The 15054-nt window shown below is 38.9% G+C and overlaps 1 protein-coding gene across 1 annotated transcript in view; it reads right to left on the reverse strand.

Annotated features, from left to right (window-relative positions):
• The window catches only part of lars1b (leucyl-tRNA synthetase 1b), a 61910-nt gene that overhangs the window by 43902 nt on the left and 2954 nt on the right, over window positions 1–15054 (reverse strand). Inside the window, exons 3-8 of the mRNA XM_048543193.1 lie at window positions 10715–10802; window positions 7614–7694; window positions 6279–6419; window positions 4647–4808; window positions 3862–3974; window positions 2321–2384 (exon numbers count right to left, since the gene is read on the reverse strand). Of these exons, the coding sequence (XP_048399150.1) occupies window positions 2321–2384; window positions 3862–3974; window positions 4647–4808; window positions 6279–6419; window positions 7614–7694; window positions 10715–10802 (649 nt within the window). The remainder of the gene's footprint in view (window positions 1–2320; window positions 2385–3861; window positions 3975–4646; window positions 4809–6278; window positions 6420–7613; window positions 7695–10714; window positions 10803–15054) is intronic.

Genomic DNA, 15054 nt, shown 5'->3' on the forward strand with positions numbered 1-15054 from the left:
AACTTTTCACACTTTGCTCATCACGAATCTAGTCACTTCTGTCTTAAAAATATTCAAAGATTCAACTTTGCGGAAGTTCTAAAGACACTCCACACAAGGGAAACAAAAACAAAACATCCTCATCTTGCATGGGTAACTCTATACTTATAGACAATGACCTCTCATTCTTGTTTCATCCACAAGAGAAATCATCTTTCCCACATGCATCCTGTCGAATCCTCTCAGTATTTTGTGTTTCAATTAAGTTAAACAAGGAGTGTCTTTGGAATTTGCTTCTTCAAAGTTGAATCTTTTAATATTTTTAAGATAGAAGTGACTAGATTCTTGACGAGCAAAGGGTGCATGTGGAATAATCAGATCAGTCATAATGCTGTTTATTGGCAGAGCAGGTTTGATGGACCAAGTGGCCTATTCCACGTGGACTCTCACTAGTTCCCTGCATAACCGAGTCTTGATCTTCCTACTTTTGTATTCAATTCCCTTCACAACACATGGCATAATTCTGCTTGCTTTCTTAAGTGTTTGCGATTTCTGTATTCTAGCCTTTTGTAAATCCACACGAGGACACTCAGAGCCCTCTGTATTTCAGAACTCAGATTTCTCATCATTTAGGTAAATTGCATATTTTACTTTTCCTACCAAATTGGACAATTTCATATTTTGTCCCATTATACTCCATTTACCAGACTTTTGTCCACTCTTAATCTATTTAAACCCCTTTGCAGCTTCTTTATGCATCACAAATTTCTTTCTTACTTCTTTTTGTGAGATCAGCAAAATTTAGTTACCATACTTTTGGTGTCTGACCAGCTCCACATCTATTGACTCCAGCTTCTCGCATCTGCAATGCTTACTGTCTCCAAGCTGTTTAGCCACAGCACATTAATTCCTCAAAAAACTCAAATAAGTTTGCGAAACATGATACTCCTTACACAAAGCCACGCTGACTCCACCTGATCACCATTAACTTGTCTGAAAGCCCTGTTATTACTTGTTAAATAATTGTTTCTAACATCTTCCCTATGACTGACATTAAGCTAACTGGCCTGCAGTTTCCTGCCTTCTGATATCCTGCCTCATTGAATTAGTTAGCTCCAACAGTATGTTTTTGGTCGAAAATGGTAACTTTAACAAAATTATTTCCAAAAAGTGTTTCTTAACAGCTCACTGGGTCAAAGACTGACCGGCTGGGAGATGTCATGGAATTATGCCTCCATTAACAGCCATATACATGGTGATAATTGTCGTTTAATTGTTGTTTAAAAAAGATTCATACAAAGGATGCAGGCATCACTGACTACGCCAGAACTCATTGCCCATCCCTAATTGCCTGGAGGGCAGTTAGGAATCAATGGCATTGCTGTGGGTCTACAGTCACAGTCAGCTAGACCAAGTAAGGATGGCAGTGAATCAAATGGCTTTTTCCTGACAATCGACAAGGTTTCCTTCGTCGTCATTAGACTCTTAATTCCATATCATTTTATTGAATTCAAATTCCACCAGAAGCCTCAGAATTAATAGTCTAATGATAATTCCACTGGGTCATTGCCCTCCTCTGGATTAGACACAAAGAAGAACTGCAATTAGCTTTGGTGCATGATATTAGAGCTATTGAGGATAAGTAGACCATAATTCATGCAGTTGGACAAATTTGGGGTCAGGAATAAGACCATGTGCAGCCTTTGTCGGAATTAGTAGCCATTCAGAGCTGTCATGGCTTGTGGCAGATGGGAAATTCTGTAATGAGCGATCAGTCAGCCACCAAATACACGGATCTTGTGTTTATGTTCAATTTTAGAATTAGCCTCAGTGCAGAGTTGAATATATTATTTTCTATACTACAAAAATCAAATAAGTATGTATCATTACTAGTCACTGATCTGTTAACTGCCTGTAATAAATACTGGTCTAAAGCATGGTCTAACAACATAATGTTTCTCCCCTTCAAAGCTGGGAAATCAAGGTGATGCACGACATATCCAGTAAAATAAACTAAACTTGCAGCAAGGCTGTCAAATATAATCCTGCAAACAATAAAATGGTATCAATTATTGTGTAAGCAAATGTACAGCCTTGAGGCCTCCTTCATAGCAGTAATCTGTAACACCGAAACAAAGGAAACTAATGTAAAAATAGCAAATATCTGAAGTATAGTGCAATCTTTTCTGCACTGATACATCCTTAAATTATTTCACCCAACTGCTCCAAGCAAAAATGGTATATTACAGTAGTTTAGGCCAGCAGTGCCTCCCAAAGGTCATATGTTTTTCCTTTAGTCTTTGAAGTTAATAATGTTTCCATATATAGGCAACAGTCTTACCTCTCCACTGTGTCGATCATGGTCCATACAGGGTTGTCCATCTTTTGGAGAATAAATAGTGTACCTGAGAAAAGAGTTCATATGTAAAATAAAACAACATTCTTTCTAAAGAACACTGATCATCTAAGAGGATTATGATTCTTTAGAACTCCTTGCCACAGAGAACTGTTGGGGGTAGAGTCCTTGTGTGCATTTAAGGCTGAGTTAAGATAGATTCTTGATCAGCACAGGAAATCAAAAGTTATGGGGAAGTGCAGTAAAGTGGACATGAGAAATGTAAATTCAGTCAATATACTATTGAATGGCACAGCAAGCTCAAGGGGCCAAACACCCAACTCCTGTTCCTGTTTCCTTCTGGTCTTGTACTCCATTTAAAAATGACAATCATAAGGATATACTCCCAGACTTCTATTCACTAACAAATATAAACCACTGATAAAGAAAAACAAAGACAACATTGTTGAAATTGAAACCCCCAATGGATTTAGGATTATGTAATTATTGTGAAGAAAACAGATCATTTGCAAATACCGAGATGTAGAAGTATTCAATACATGCAGATTTTTCTGGAGGCCTGTCTCCACTTTACTTGCAGGGCCAGTTGAAATTACTGCTTAATGCCTTCTGCCTTGCGAATAGAACCAGAACCAGTCTTTTTGCTCTCTAAGAATCCGTGCCTCTGGTTTAAACTCCTTCAGTCATTCAGCTGTTACCTCAAGCTAATTCAGGAGACATAGAATATCTTTCTGATGCATAATTCACAAGCTCAGTGCTCTCCACCCTACCTGCATCTACTGCAGTCACTAACTATGCATCTGCATCCTTCTACGTTCCATGTGTCCTATTAACTCTAAAATGTTATTAGATTTGATTGGGCCTTTAGTACCTTGCATAATTGCCATCCACCAACTATCAAGATACCATTCCTCTTTTTCAGTTCTGTTTAATATTCAGTAATTTTCTTCAAAGCATATTGCAACATTTTCCTGCACACAAGGAGCTCTACAGAAATCCAGGTTCTAACTGCCTAGTTATGTAATAATTAAGGATAAAATTAATGTTATCCTGTTATCTTTTTGTTAGCCACCCATCAGAAAATGGGAGTATTCCAGCATCAGCAGGATGAGAGAAGGAACTGAAAAAAAAAGGACTGATTGTTCCTTGTAAACTATGCTACAATTCTCCCCTTCTGTACTAAGTGTCTGGCATCTCAGCAGCAACTTCCCAGAATTATGTCAGAAATCAGGAATATACTATGTGAGCATTACAGTAACAGATTCAAATACATCATTGCTTGCTACAGCACATGTACTGTTTACAGAAACTAGAGAAGTAGATTCATAAAAAAAATACTACTTATGATTGGGGCATTGAATAAAAGGGCAGAAATAATCAGAAAATATTACCGGCATACCTTCACAAACCTAATGAAGCGATTCTTTAAAGTCTTAAAGAAATTACTTACCATGAACAAGCATGTCAAAAATTAGTTCAGAATGGCACATTTTAATGGGAGCAGGAGCAACGTCAAAAATCCATACCTTTTACCAAACTTGACTTTCTTCTTTTCTTTTAAAATCACAAATTGCCATTTCACAAATGAATCATAAAAGGGGTTTACATCGGTGGTGATGAAGGAGCGTCGCCAATCAATCTGTTAGAGTTCAGACAATATGAAATTAAATTCCACAATGTTGAATCTAGATGGCTTAAAAACTATGAAATCTTTATGAAACCTTTATGAAACAAACAAATTTTCAGTTACTGATCAGTGAGTGTAATGAATCATTTTGTATTTTAACTCCCACTAGAAACTCCTATCCCAACGAGGATCGGAGTTAGGATTTAGATAACAAATTTATTGACCTCATTGTTGTTTCAGAATCAGGATTTTCAGTAGGCCCTCACTGAGTCAGATTGCAGAGGAAAGTTCTTTCTACACTCTCCAACTATGTTGCTCAACTTCAACCAAGTGATAAAATTCCATACTCTATCAGCAGCTTTTGTTCCCATCTTTCAGATAAGTCATTCTCAAAAGCCAGGTTGCCAATTTGTGAATATTGGAACTTGTGTGGGGAAACTTATACCCACTTAAAAATCAGATTAACATAGATTCCTTCCTTAGGGAGTGAAGTGCTTTTCTATTAAGATCCACTTCGAAGTCCCAATTAAAATATGACCACATACAAACTCAAATGTCTGTTTTAAATTCCTGACTTATATCTGGGTTTTATTACCTTAAAAAAAAGACATTTAAATTATTACAAGGGAAGACAATAAAAGTTCAGAGTTTTATGTTTAATCCGTCGAGAGGCACAAGACATACTTTTAATCCCATTTTCTTCAAATCCTGGATAGCCATCACTGGAAAGTAATCAAGCCAATATTCAGCCTCTGCAAACTTCACAATCTCTTCATCAGATAGACCCAGAGATTTCATGATGATCCACTGGAACTTAGCTCCACCACTCTTAGCAGCAGCTTTACTCTGAAGATTTGTGGAGGAAACATAAATGATGTCAACCAAAGATAACACCAGCAGCAAATCTTCAAAACATAGGAAAGCCAATTCTAACTTTTCTCGTCTTGGTTTTCAGTGGAGTTAGTAATGTTTATTGTCTATGCATTTAAATGAACAATATTAAAAAAATGAGAAATCTTCCATTTTGACAGGAAGAATTTAAAAAAAGAGCCACATTGCCAAAATTGAGACAGATTGGAAAGCTCCAAGAGGGTATCCCAATATCTGAAGCACAAAAACACAAGTATGCAGCTACAGCAAATGATTAGAAAATCTAAAGGAACGTTTTCAACCATTGTAAGGAAAAGTGAATACAAAAGTACAAAGAACATACTTAATTTATACCAGGTATTGGTGATAGCAAATCTGGATTGCCACACAGAGTATTGGTCTCATTTACCAAAATAGTTAAATACATTGGAAGCAGTTCAAAGGAGATTGTATAGACTGTTATCTGCAATGTGTGAGTTATCTTTTGAGGAAATGTTTGACAGGCTAGGTTTGTCTCCAACGAAGTTTAGAAGAATAATGGACGCTACTGATTCAAATATACAAGATGAGGGGTCTCAACATAGTGGATCTGGAAAGGATGTTTTCCTTTATGAAAATCTAGAACAAAGGGTCACCATTTGAAAAAAAAAACGGATCGTCCATTTAAATGAGGAATGAGAACAACTTTCCTCTTAGAGGGTGAGAGTCTTTGAAGCTCTTCCTCAGATGGCAGTGGAAGCAGAATTCTTGAATGTTTGAAAGATAGAATTAGATACATTCTTGGTAAGCAAGGTGATGAAAGTTTATCAAAAATAGATGGGAATGAGCGGTATTCAGATCTTCCAAGATCTTACTGAATGGCAGAAGATGCTCAAGAGATCATGTGACCCAGTCCTCCTCTTAATTCATCCGTTTATCAAATCTTAAAGATTATTTAGTGAAGACCAGAAATATGTAACATCACAGGATAAATTCCACTATTATAAATGATTTTAAAACATTAATAATAGTATTCTGAAATTACCATTTCTACCTCAAAATAATTTATCTTCATAGCTAGTTACGTAAAACCATCGTACAAGTTCAAAACATATCAACATAAATTAAATCCTCCCCAATTACACCTATTAGCACTCACCCATCCACTTAAAATCTCTATTTCCGCTCTTCGGGGTTTTTCTATAAAATTGCCTGGTCTGTGATATGTAAGCAATCTACTTCCAGACTACTGCTACTGTAAACAGCTTTTGGAGGTATTCCTTGCTGTTCAGAAGAACTCAACTAAAGCTGTGATCAAGGAATTCATTACACTAATGTGCATTGTATTTCTAGATGTTTAATTTAAAGATTAAACATGAGATTTTCAGGTTTGAACATTTTAATGAAATATCAACACTTTTTTGGTAAATCAATCAATAATCAATTAATAATGATTACATTGCATACTTTTTTGGCCTTTGCCTTGTCCTTTATAACAGTTTCTTCCTGATTTTTTGCTGGTGTCTCTTCCGCCTCCTCGACCTCCTCTGGAAATTGAGGTGGGTTACCATACAGCTCCAGCTCCCGCTTCAGTTTATCAGCACAGGCCTGGCATTTCACAAAAAAAGAGAAAGCCACTCATGGCATACATTTAACTCATAACATCCAAAGTCTCGAAAGTCAAACTTGTACAAAATTAGAAAATGTTGGACATGTATTAATACATCAAATCCTGACAAAGGATGATGCATGGAATATAATGATACAGCTTGGTGTTTCAGTAATTTTTACACTTTTCTTTCCCCATTTTGAGTATCCCAGGTAGTGCTTGCTATTCAAGTTTGCTTCTCATTAAAAAGTTGTAATATTCTTAAGGTGCAGCACCCAAAAGCTCCAACTGCAGGCTACAGCATCATCAGATATGAAATTGCTTGGATTTTTCGAGATGGTTATTTCTTAGATCAAATATCCCCTCTGCTGGAGGGAACAGAAAACTCCTCTTCTCAATCTAATGGGTTCCAATCACAGGGAAATTCTTACCTAAATGGTTCAGCATCCCAACGAATGCTACATTTGCCCACAGTAGCATTTAAGGATGTCAGAAGACAGGTGTACTTCCAACTTAAATTATGTTTATGGCAACAGGTCTTATACTGAGTTTTACAAATTTAATCAACCCCAGGTTAAACTGTGGTCAGTGTTTGAATAGCTAAGTCAACGTAAGCTGATGAAATAGTGTCAATACTGTAAGCTAGCCATTTCTGACAGTTAACAGGCTATGTCTGCAGCAAACTGAGCATGTGCTTGCAAATAATGAATCCTGAGTACACAGCTGGAGACAACTCTCTGGGTACAATCAAATAGCTCAGTGTTAGTTGTATATATTGGTATATGAAGAATAGCAAATGGTTGCAATCCTCTGTCTAATTCTACCAGAGACTCAATTTATTTTTAATAAGAGGACTCTGAACAAAAAAATTCCAAAAAAACTTGATTCTGGTTAGCCAAGTCACATTTGCAAAGCACTTTGGTTAGCTAAGTCACATTTGTGAAGCACATCAAACTTAAAATTCACCATTTTATTCTTCTGACTGAACGGAATATCCAAATGCAATTTAAACTACCCATTTTCATTCATCTTTTTGATCTGAAACTCAACATCTCAAACTCTTAATTAATGTTTTAAGGTTTTCGGGACCATATATGGAAAACTAAAAGGCTGTTAACAAAATTAACATTAACTAAGAGTAACTAAAACAATGAAAAATGGAATGTTTAACACATTTAGCCATATGATCGAACCTTGATGGGCATGCCAGTGCAATGTAATCCAAAAGGAAACAGGCATCTTCTTCCCTTTAAACGGTGAAATCCTACAGCAAACTGGAAAAAGGATGAAAGATAAAAAAGATTTAATTGATATTTGTATGTACCCCAATCAAGTCCACTCCAATACTGCACAGCAGGTTGCTGTTCATCACACTTAATTACATCCACCACCCAGCCCATGACAACTAGAACTAGCATTTATGTTAACCTTTATCTTTACACCAGGAGTTGAGGGATAGACCAGGAAGTTAAATCTTTACTTGCTTTTATATTTATCCACAAAGTGACTCATTGCAAACGTAAACCTCCGAAACTTGCAACTCATTACCAATATCATTCACATCTCTTTTCTTTTCTCACCAGATGCCATACTCAAAGAGAGGGCACTGGTGTCAACTGACATTAGTCCATGATTTTGCTTTGTAAAGTACTTCAGGGGTTTGCCACTGTCTTCCACAGGATGCATGACCAGGAGAATTTCCCACTCTTATCAACTGCCATCCACCGTATTAGAAAGATTTTCAGGTTAATAATCAAACTGCTTGGCTACGTTATGAAGTAACATGGCCATCAAATCTTGGAGAGTAAATTGAATCCAGAGCTTCTGTTTCAAAAGCAGGGACACGACCTATTGTTCTAGAAGATTTCCGCTCACAATGTTCTACCCAGGATCAAACTGGGCTATGCAGGTCAGCAACAAACTGTCTCTTTGTATTTCTTTTCAACAAAATAAAAAAGGAATTGAGTTAATTAACTCATGAACCACTCCTTAAAGGAAGGCTGTTTAAGATTTTAACTTCACTAGCTGCCATGATGGTTTTGAATCTTAAGGCTGCAAAGCGGAGGTCGAGCAAGTGGATTACTAGTCCAATGACATTAGCACTATGCCACTACATGTGCAGCTATAAAATGACTGTGTCTCACTTGTACACATTTAACCTAAATTATGCAATTAATCTAGCCTGCCAATTCACAAAGTTTCCTGAATGGCCTATTCTGTTAACTTTCATGTTCCCACTTTACTGAAAATCAAAATATGATCAGGTAGTATGGAAGTGCACCTATGAAAGTTTGTTCATTTACAGATTAGGTACTAGGAATCAAGCAGTAACGTGGCAATGCCTTGTTCTTTTCAAAACCTCCTGGTGACACTATCAGCAAATACTGCAAACATAAAAGTGTCCTCAGTTTAACTGCATTTGTACAAAAGTCCTTCAATATGACTGCTCTCTCGACTATTTCTGTTATTAGAGAAGCTGTCTTTCTGATGTGTTTGGTAACCCTGTTCATATTGGGAGAAAATAGAAACAATGCATTATTCAATACCAATAGAAACTTTGGAACATGATTAGCCTATTTAGTCCACAGAGCCTGCTTAAACATTCCAAATCATGGCTGATTTATCTCCTCAATGCCATTTAACCCTGTACAATCTCCATATCCCTGGAAGTTTAGTCTCCGTGATACCAGCAACTTCTGTTTTGAACCCTACTGAATGAATACTCCAAAGATTCATCACCTGGGGTGACGAAATTCCTCATCCCAGTACTTAAATTGCCTGATTATCCTGAGATAATGTCCCTGGTTCTAGAAATATATTCAGAAGAAATATCTGAGATAACAAGGTGCAGAGCTGGATGAACGCAGCAGGCCAAACAGCATCTGAGGAACAGGAAAGCTGACGTTTCAGGTCCCGACCCTTCAGGAAATCTTTTTTCTGAAGAAGGGTCGGGACCAGAAATGTCAGCTTTCCTGTTCCTCTGACGCAGCTTGGCCTGTTGCATTCATCCAGCTCTACACCTTGTTATCTCAGATTCTCCAGCATCGGCAGTTCCCACTATCTCAGAACAAATATTTCATCTTTTTTCAATGTGTGATGCCCTATAAGATTTCCCTAAGTTTCAATGAGATCACCACTCGTTCTTGAAAGAGAACACAGAATACAGACCCAGTTTCCTCAATCCCTCCTCAAAAAACATCGTCATTCTCAGGATTAATCTGATGAACCTCCATTTAACTCCCTCTACGGCAAGTATATCCTTCCACAGAGACCAAACTAGAGAAAGTACGGAGGTCCCACCATGGTTCTATACAACTGCAACAAGACATCTTAACTTCAGTACTTAAATTCCCTTAAAATGAATGACAATGTATTGTTTGCTTCTCTAATGGTTTGCATCTGTCAGTTAGCTTTCAGTGACTCAGACAATGGCACCTAGATTGTTTTAGACATTTGCACTTTCCAATGACTTACAATTTAATAAATAAACTGCTTTTTTTGTTCCAAAGTGAATAATGTCATGCTTATTTACATTATATTCTGTTTACTATATTGTAGTCAATTCACTTAACTTGCTACATCCTTTTAAAACCTCATTGCACCTGCTTCACAATTTGTGTCACCAACCAATTTGATACCATCAGCAAGTGTGGAGGTTTGTTCTAGAATTCAGAACAAGGAGAGAGTCACAGTAGCCTCGAACATTAATTCTAGTTCTCGCTCCATAGGTACTGTCAGACTTGCTGTGCTTCTCCAGCACTTTGTGTTTGTTTCAGATTTCCAACATCTGTTGTGTCTTGCTTTTAATTTTATATATGACCTCTTGCATCATTCCTCATCAGAAAAGGTTTTTGAACGTCCAAATATACATCAACTGGTTCTCCTTTGTCTATAGTACAAGTGACATTTTCAAAAATTCCAAAAAAAGTGAAATAAGACTTCCCTTTCTGAAATTCATTCTGATTCTTCCTGATTTTGCAGTTCATTTCTTAATGCTTAGAATCTATACCAAAGAATGTGAAACTAACATTTTCCCTCCTGTGAGAATCAAGTGACAATTTTTATCAATCTGTGCTCCTTTAAAATTGTTGGAGGAGCTGCCTACTCAATGTACGCAGTTTTCAAACAAGAATACAACTCCACCTGTTTTTGTCCCTGGTTTCTGGAAAGAAATATTCCTTCGAGATTAGAAAACAAAAGGAACAGTTTGCCAACATTCCAGCATGTTTTTAGGCAGAATCTCTATCACAAGGACTCTAGGCAAAAAAATGAAAAGAATAAAAGTAAACCATACCTCACATTTGGACAAAGAGAAAGAATGCCCCAGATGAAGTCGCCCATTCATGTATGGATAGGGAAAAGTTACCATGTACTTTGGCTGACTGTAAAATACAAAGACAAAGAGCAAGAAATTAGGAAAATCTAATCACCAGGAACTCTGCAATACAATCCAATTAAAAAAGGTATTTGACAACATCAGGTGGAATATCTGGAGAACCACATGCCTTAAATCTTACAAGATTTCACGTATTACTTTACAGGATTCTTTCAAACTGTCCTCAAAATTTTCTTCTGATGAGCTCTGTGCAAGGGAGTATCATCTCAGAATTCTAACTCAAGCTCATGCTATTAAGTTTGAACTGTGTTAGGTATAGAACCTCACACAAGGCTTGTAGCCTTATTGTGTGGGGAAACTATTTTTTTGGGGGGAAGCAAAATAAAAACACTCTAACCTTAATATTCTGCTCACCAGTGCTAAAGGTTCTGCCAGGAACACATTTCCAGAAGTCTTTACAGTCTTGACCCATGAATAAAACAGCTGAATTTCTGAAGCAAGCTTACAGTGACCATTCCTCACATCAAGGGCAAGTATCTGTGCAAGAGTGCCATCAAGGAGCTCTCATAAAATTGAAGCCAATGGCAATCAGTGTCAGCGGGGTGAAAATCTTTAGAATAGTGGGAGACACACCTATTACAAAGGTAAGTGTGGTTGTTGGAGAGCAATCATCTCAACCCTAGGAGTAACAAACTTCTTCAACAGCATCTTATTGATCTTGCTTCCAATGCAAGGGTAAAAGATGGCATACTCTTTGATGGTTGGAGTGTTCAGTTCCATTCAAATAATGGAAGTCTGTGTACTCATGCAGAAAGATCTGGAAAATAGTCAGATTTGGACTAATAAATGGGATTCAACATTTGTGCATTAAGGGTGCCAAGCAATGACTTCTTTAAAGAGAGAGTGACTACTCCCCTTCTTATTCAATGGCATTACCATGACTGGATTCCCACTACAACATCCTGGGAATGGCTGATAATAAAAAACATAATTGGACAAAACACAAATTCTGCAGCCACAAAAATGATAGAGGTCAGGAATTTTGCAGTGAATACCTTGTCTCTCATCTCCCAAGAGACTTTTCACCAATTATAAAGCACACACACACAAACAAAATATTGCATCAGTGTTGCACGTTTAAAAGAAAATTGAGGTACTTCCCATCAATTTTACAAGAAAACTTCGGCATGAGGCTACACTCCACAATATTAATGCAGATGGCTGAAAACTTGGTCAAAGAGGTATGTATTAATGCACACCTTAAAGAATGGAAGAAATCTTTTTTGTTCACTTGTGGGTATTGTTGGTTGGGACAGCATTTGTTGCTGTCCCTAGTTTCCCTTGGGGCCAGCTGCCTTCTTGAACCACTGCAGTCCATGTGCTGCAGGTGACCCATAATAGAACATAGAACAGTACAGCACAGAACAGGCCCTTCAGCCCACAATGTTGTGCCGACCATTGATCCTCATTTATGCACCCTCAAATTTCTGTTACCATATGCATGTCCAGCAGTCTCTTAAATGACCCCAATGACCTTGCTTCCACAACTGCTGCTGGCAACGCATTCCATGCTCTCACAACTCTCTGTGTAAAGAACCCGCCTCTGACATCCCCTCTATACTTTCCACCAACCAGCTTAAAACTATGACCCCTCGTGCTAGCCATTTCTGCCCTGGGAAATAGTCTCTGGCTATCAACTCTATCTATGCCTCTCATTATCTTGTATACCTCAATTAGGTCCCCTCTCCTCCTCCTTTTCTACATTGAAAAGAGACCAAGCTCAGTCAACCTCTCTTCATAAGATAAGCCCTCCAGTCCAGGCAGCATCCTGGTAAACCTCCTCTGAACCCTCTCCAAAGCATCCACATCTTTCCTATAATACGGCGACCAGAACTGGACGCAGTATTCCAAGTGCGGTCTAACCAAAGCTTTATAGAGCTGCAACAAGATCTCACAACTCTTAAACTCAATCCCCCCGTTAATGAAAGCCAAAACACCATATGCTTTCTTAACAACCCTGTCCACTTGGGTGGCCATTTTAAGGGATCTATGTATCTGCACACCAAGATCCCTCTGTTCCTCCACGCTGCCAAGAATCCTATCCTTAATCCTGTACTCAGCTTTCAAATTCGACCTTCCAAAATGCATCACCTCGCATTTATCCAGGTTGAACTCCATCTGCCACCTCTCAGCCCATCTCTGCATCCTGTCAATGTCCCGCGGCAGCCTACAACAGCCCTCTATACTGTCAACGACACCTCCGACCTTTGTGTCATCTGCAAACTTGCTGACACAACCTTCAATCCCCTCATCCAAGTCATGAATAAAAATTACAAACAGTAGAGGCCCAAGGGCAGAGCCCTGTGGAACCCCACTCACCACTGACTTCCAGGCAGAATATTTTTCTTCTACTACCACTCGCTGTGGCGAAGCAATTTCATTTCACGCTTCCCAAAGCAGCCGAGGACAAATCTGGTCCAGGCCTGGCGACTTGTCAATCTTAATGTTTGACAAAATTTTCAGCACATCAGCTTCCTCTATCTCTATCCATTCCAGCATGCACACCTGCTCTTCAAAGGTTTCATTCACTACAAAGTTCGTTTCTTTCGTAAAGACAGAAGCAAAAAACTCATTAAGGGCTTCCCCTACCTCCTCAGACTCCACACAAAAGTTCCCTATGCTATCCCTGTTCGGCCCTACTCTTTCTTTGACCATTCTCTTATTCCTCACACAAGTGTAAAATGCCTTTGTGTTTTCCCTGATTCCTTCTGCCAAGCCTTTCTCGTGCCCCCTCCTGGCTCTCCTCAGACCTTTTTTGAGCTCCTTCCTTGCCTGCGAGTAATCCTCTCTAGCTGAACTTGACCCTAGCTTCCTCCACCTTATGTAAGCTACCTTCTTCCTTTTCACAAGAAGCTCCACCGCTCTCGTCATCCAAGGTTCCTTTATCTTACCCCTTCTTGCCTGTCTCAGAGGGACATATTTACTCATCACTCGCAACAACTGTTCCTTAAACAGTCTCCACGTGTCTATAGTTCCCTTACCATGGAACAATTGCTCCCAGTCCATGCTTCCTAACTCGTGTCTAATCGCGTCATAGTTTCCTCTTCCCCAATTAAATATCCTCCCATTTTGCCTAATCCTCTCCTTCTCCATAGCTACGTAGAATGTGAGGCAGTTATGGTCACTATCACCAAAATGCTCTCCCACCACAAGATCTGATACCTGCCCCGGCTCGTTTCCGAGCACCAAGTCTAGAATGGCCTCTCCCCTCGTCGGCCTGTCAACGTACTGAGTTAGGAAACCCTCCTGAACACACCTTACAAAAACAGCTCCATTCAAATCTTCTGCTCGAAGCAGGTTCCAATCAATATTAGGAAAGTTAAAGTCACCCATTACAACAACCCTACTGCGACCACACTTTTCCAAAATCCGTCGACCTATGCTTTCTTCAATCTCCCTGCTGCTATTGGGGGGCCTGTAGTAAACCCCTTACGAGGTGACTGCTCCCTTGCTGTTCCTAATTTCCACCCATACTGACTCAGTAGGCAGATCTTCCTCGACAATGGTAATGCCCTAACAGAACAAGGATTTTGACCCAGCCACAGTGAAGGAACAGCAACGTATTCCCAAGTCAGGGTGGTGCGTGGAAGGGAATTTGCTGGTGTTCCCATGTTTCTGCTGCCCTTGTCCTTCCAGGTAGAGGTGGTCATGGGTTTGGAAGGTACAGTTTAAGGATCTTTGGTGAATTTCTGCAGTGCATCTTGTAAATAGAAGCAGCAGTGTCTAAAGTGTTAAGGGATGTTTGTGGCTGTAGTGCCAATACAGCAGTCTTCTTTGACCTGCACGGTGTCAAGCTTCTTGAGTGTTGTTAGAGCTGCACGGAAGGAATTTCAAAGCTTATGGGTGAAGCAGCTGAACAGTCCACCAAGCTCTACTTGGAACATCTAGGGAAGCGTGATAAATGCCAGTCTTGACAGTGAACTCTACATCACGAAAAAGTCAGCCATGATCTCAATGAATGGCAACGCAGACTTGATGTGGTGAATAGCCTACTCTGATCCTACATCTTATGGTGTCAATGAAAAATACATCAGAACTAATCAAACTAAATTGTTAAAAGCTTTCAGACATTAAGAATGCAATTTGTATTAATGGTGGTAAGAGAAAAAATGACCTGATAATTTTTATGAAGTTTATAAAATCATGAGGGGTGCAGATAAGGTTAATAGCCAAGGATTTTTCTCCCCAAAACTGAAGGGCATAGGCTCAACATGAGCAGGGAAAGGTTTGAAAGGGAC

The sequence above is a fragment of the Stegostoma tigrinum genome, chromosome 13 (genome assembly GCF_030684315.1).
Source record: "Stegostoma tigrinum isolate sSteTig4 chromosome 13, sSteTig4.hap1, whole genome shotgun sequence".
Lineage (NCBI taxonomy): Eukaryota > Metazoa > Chordata > Chondrichthyes > Orectolobiformes > Stegostomatidae > Stegostoma > Stegostoma tigrinum.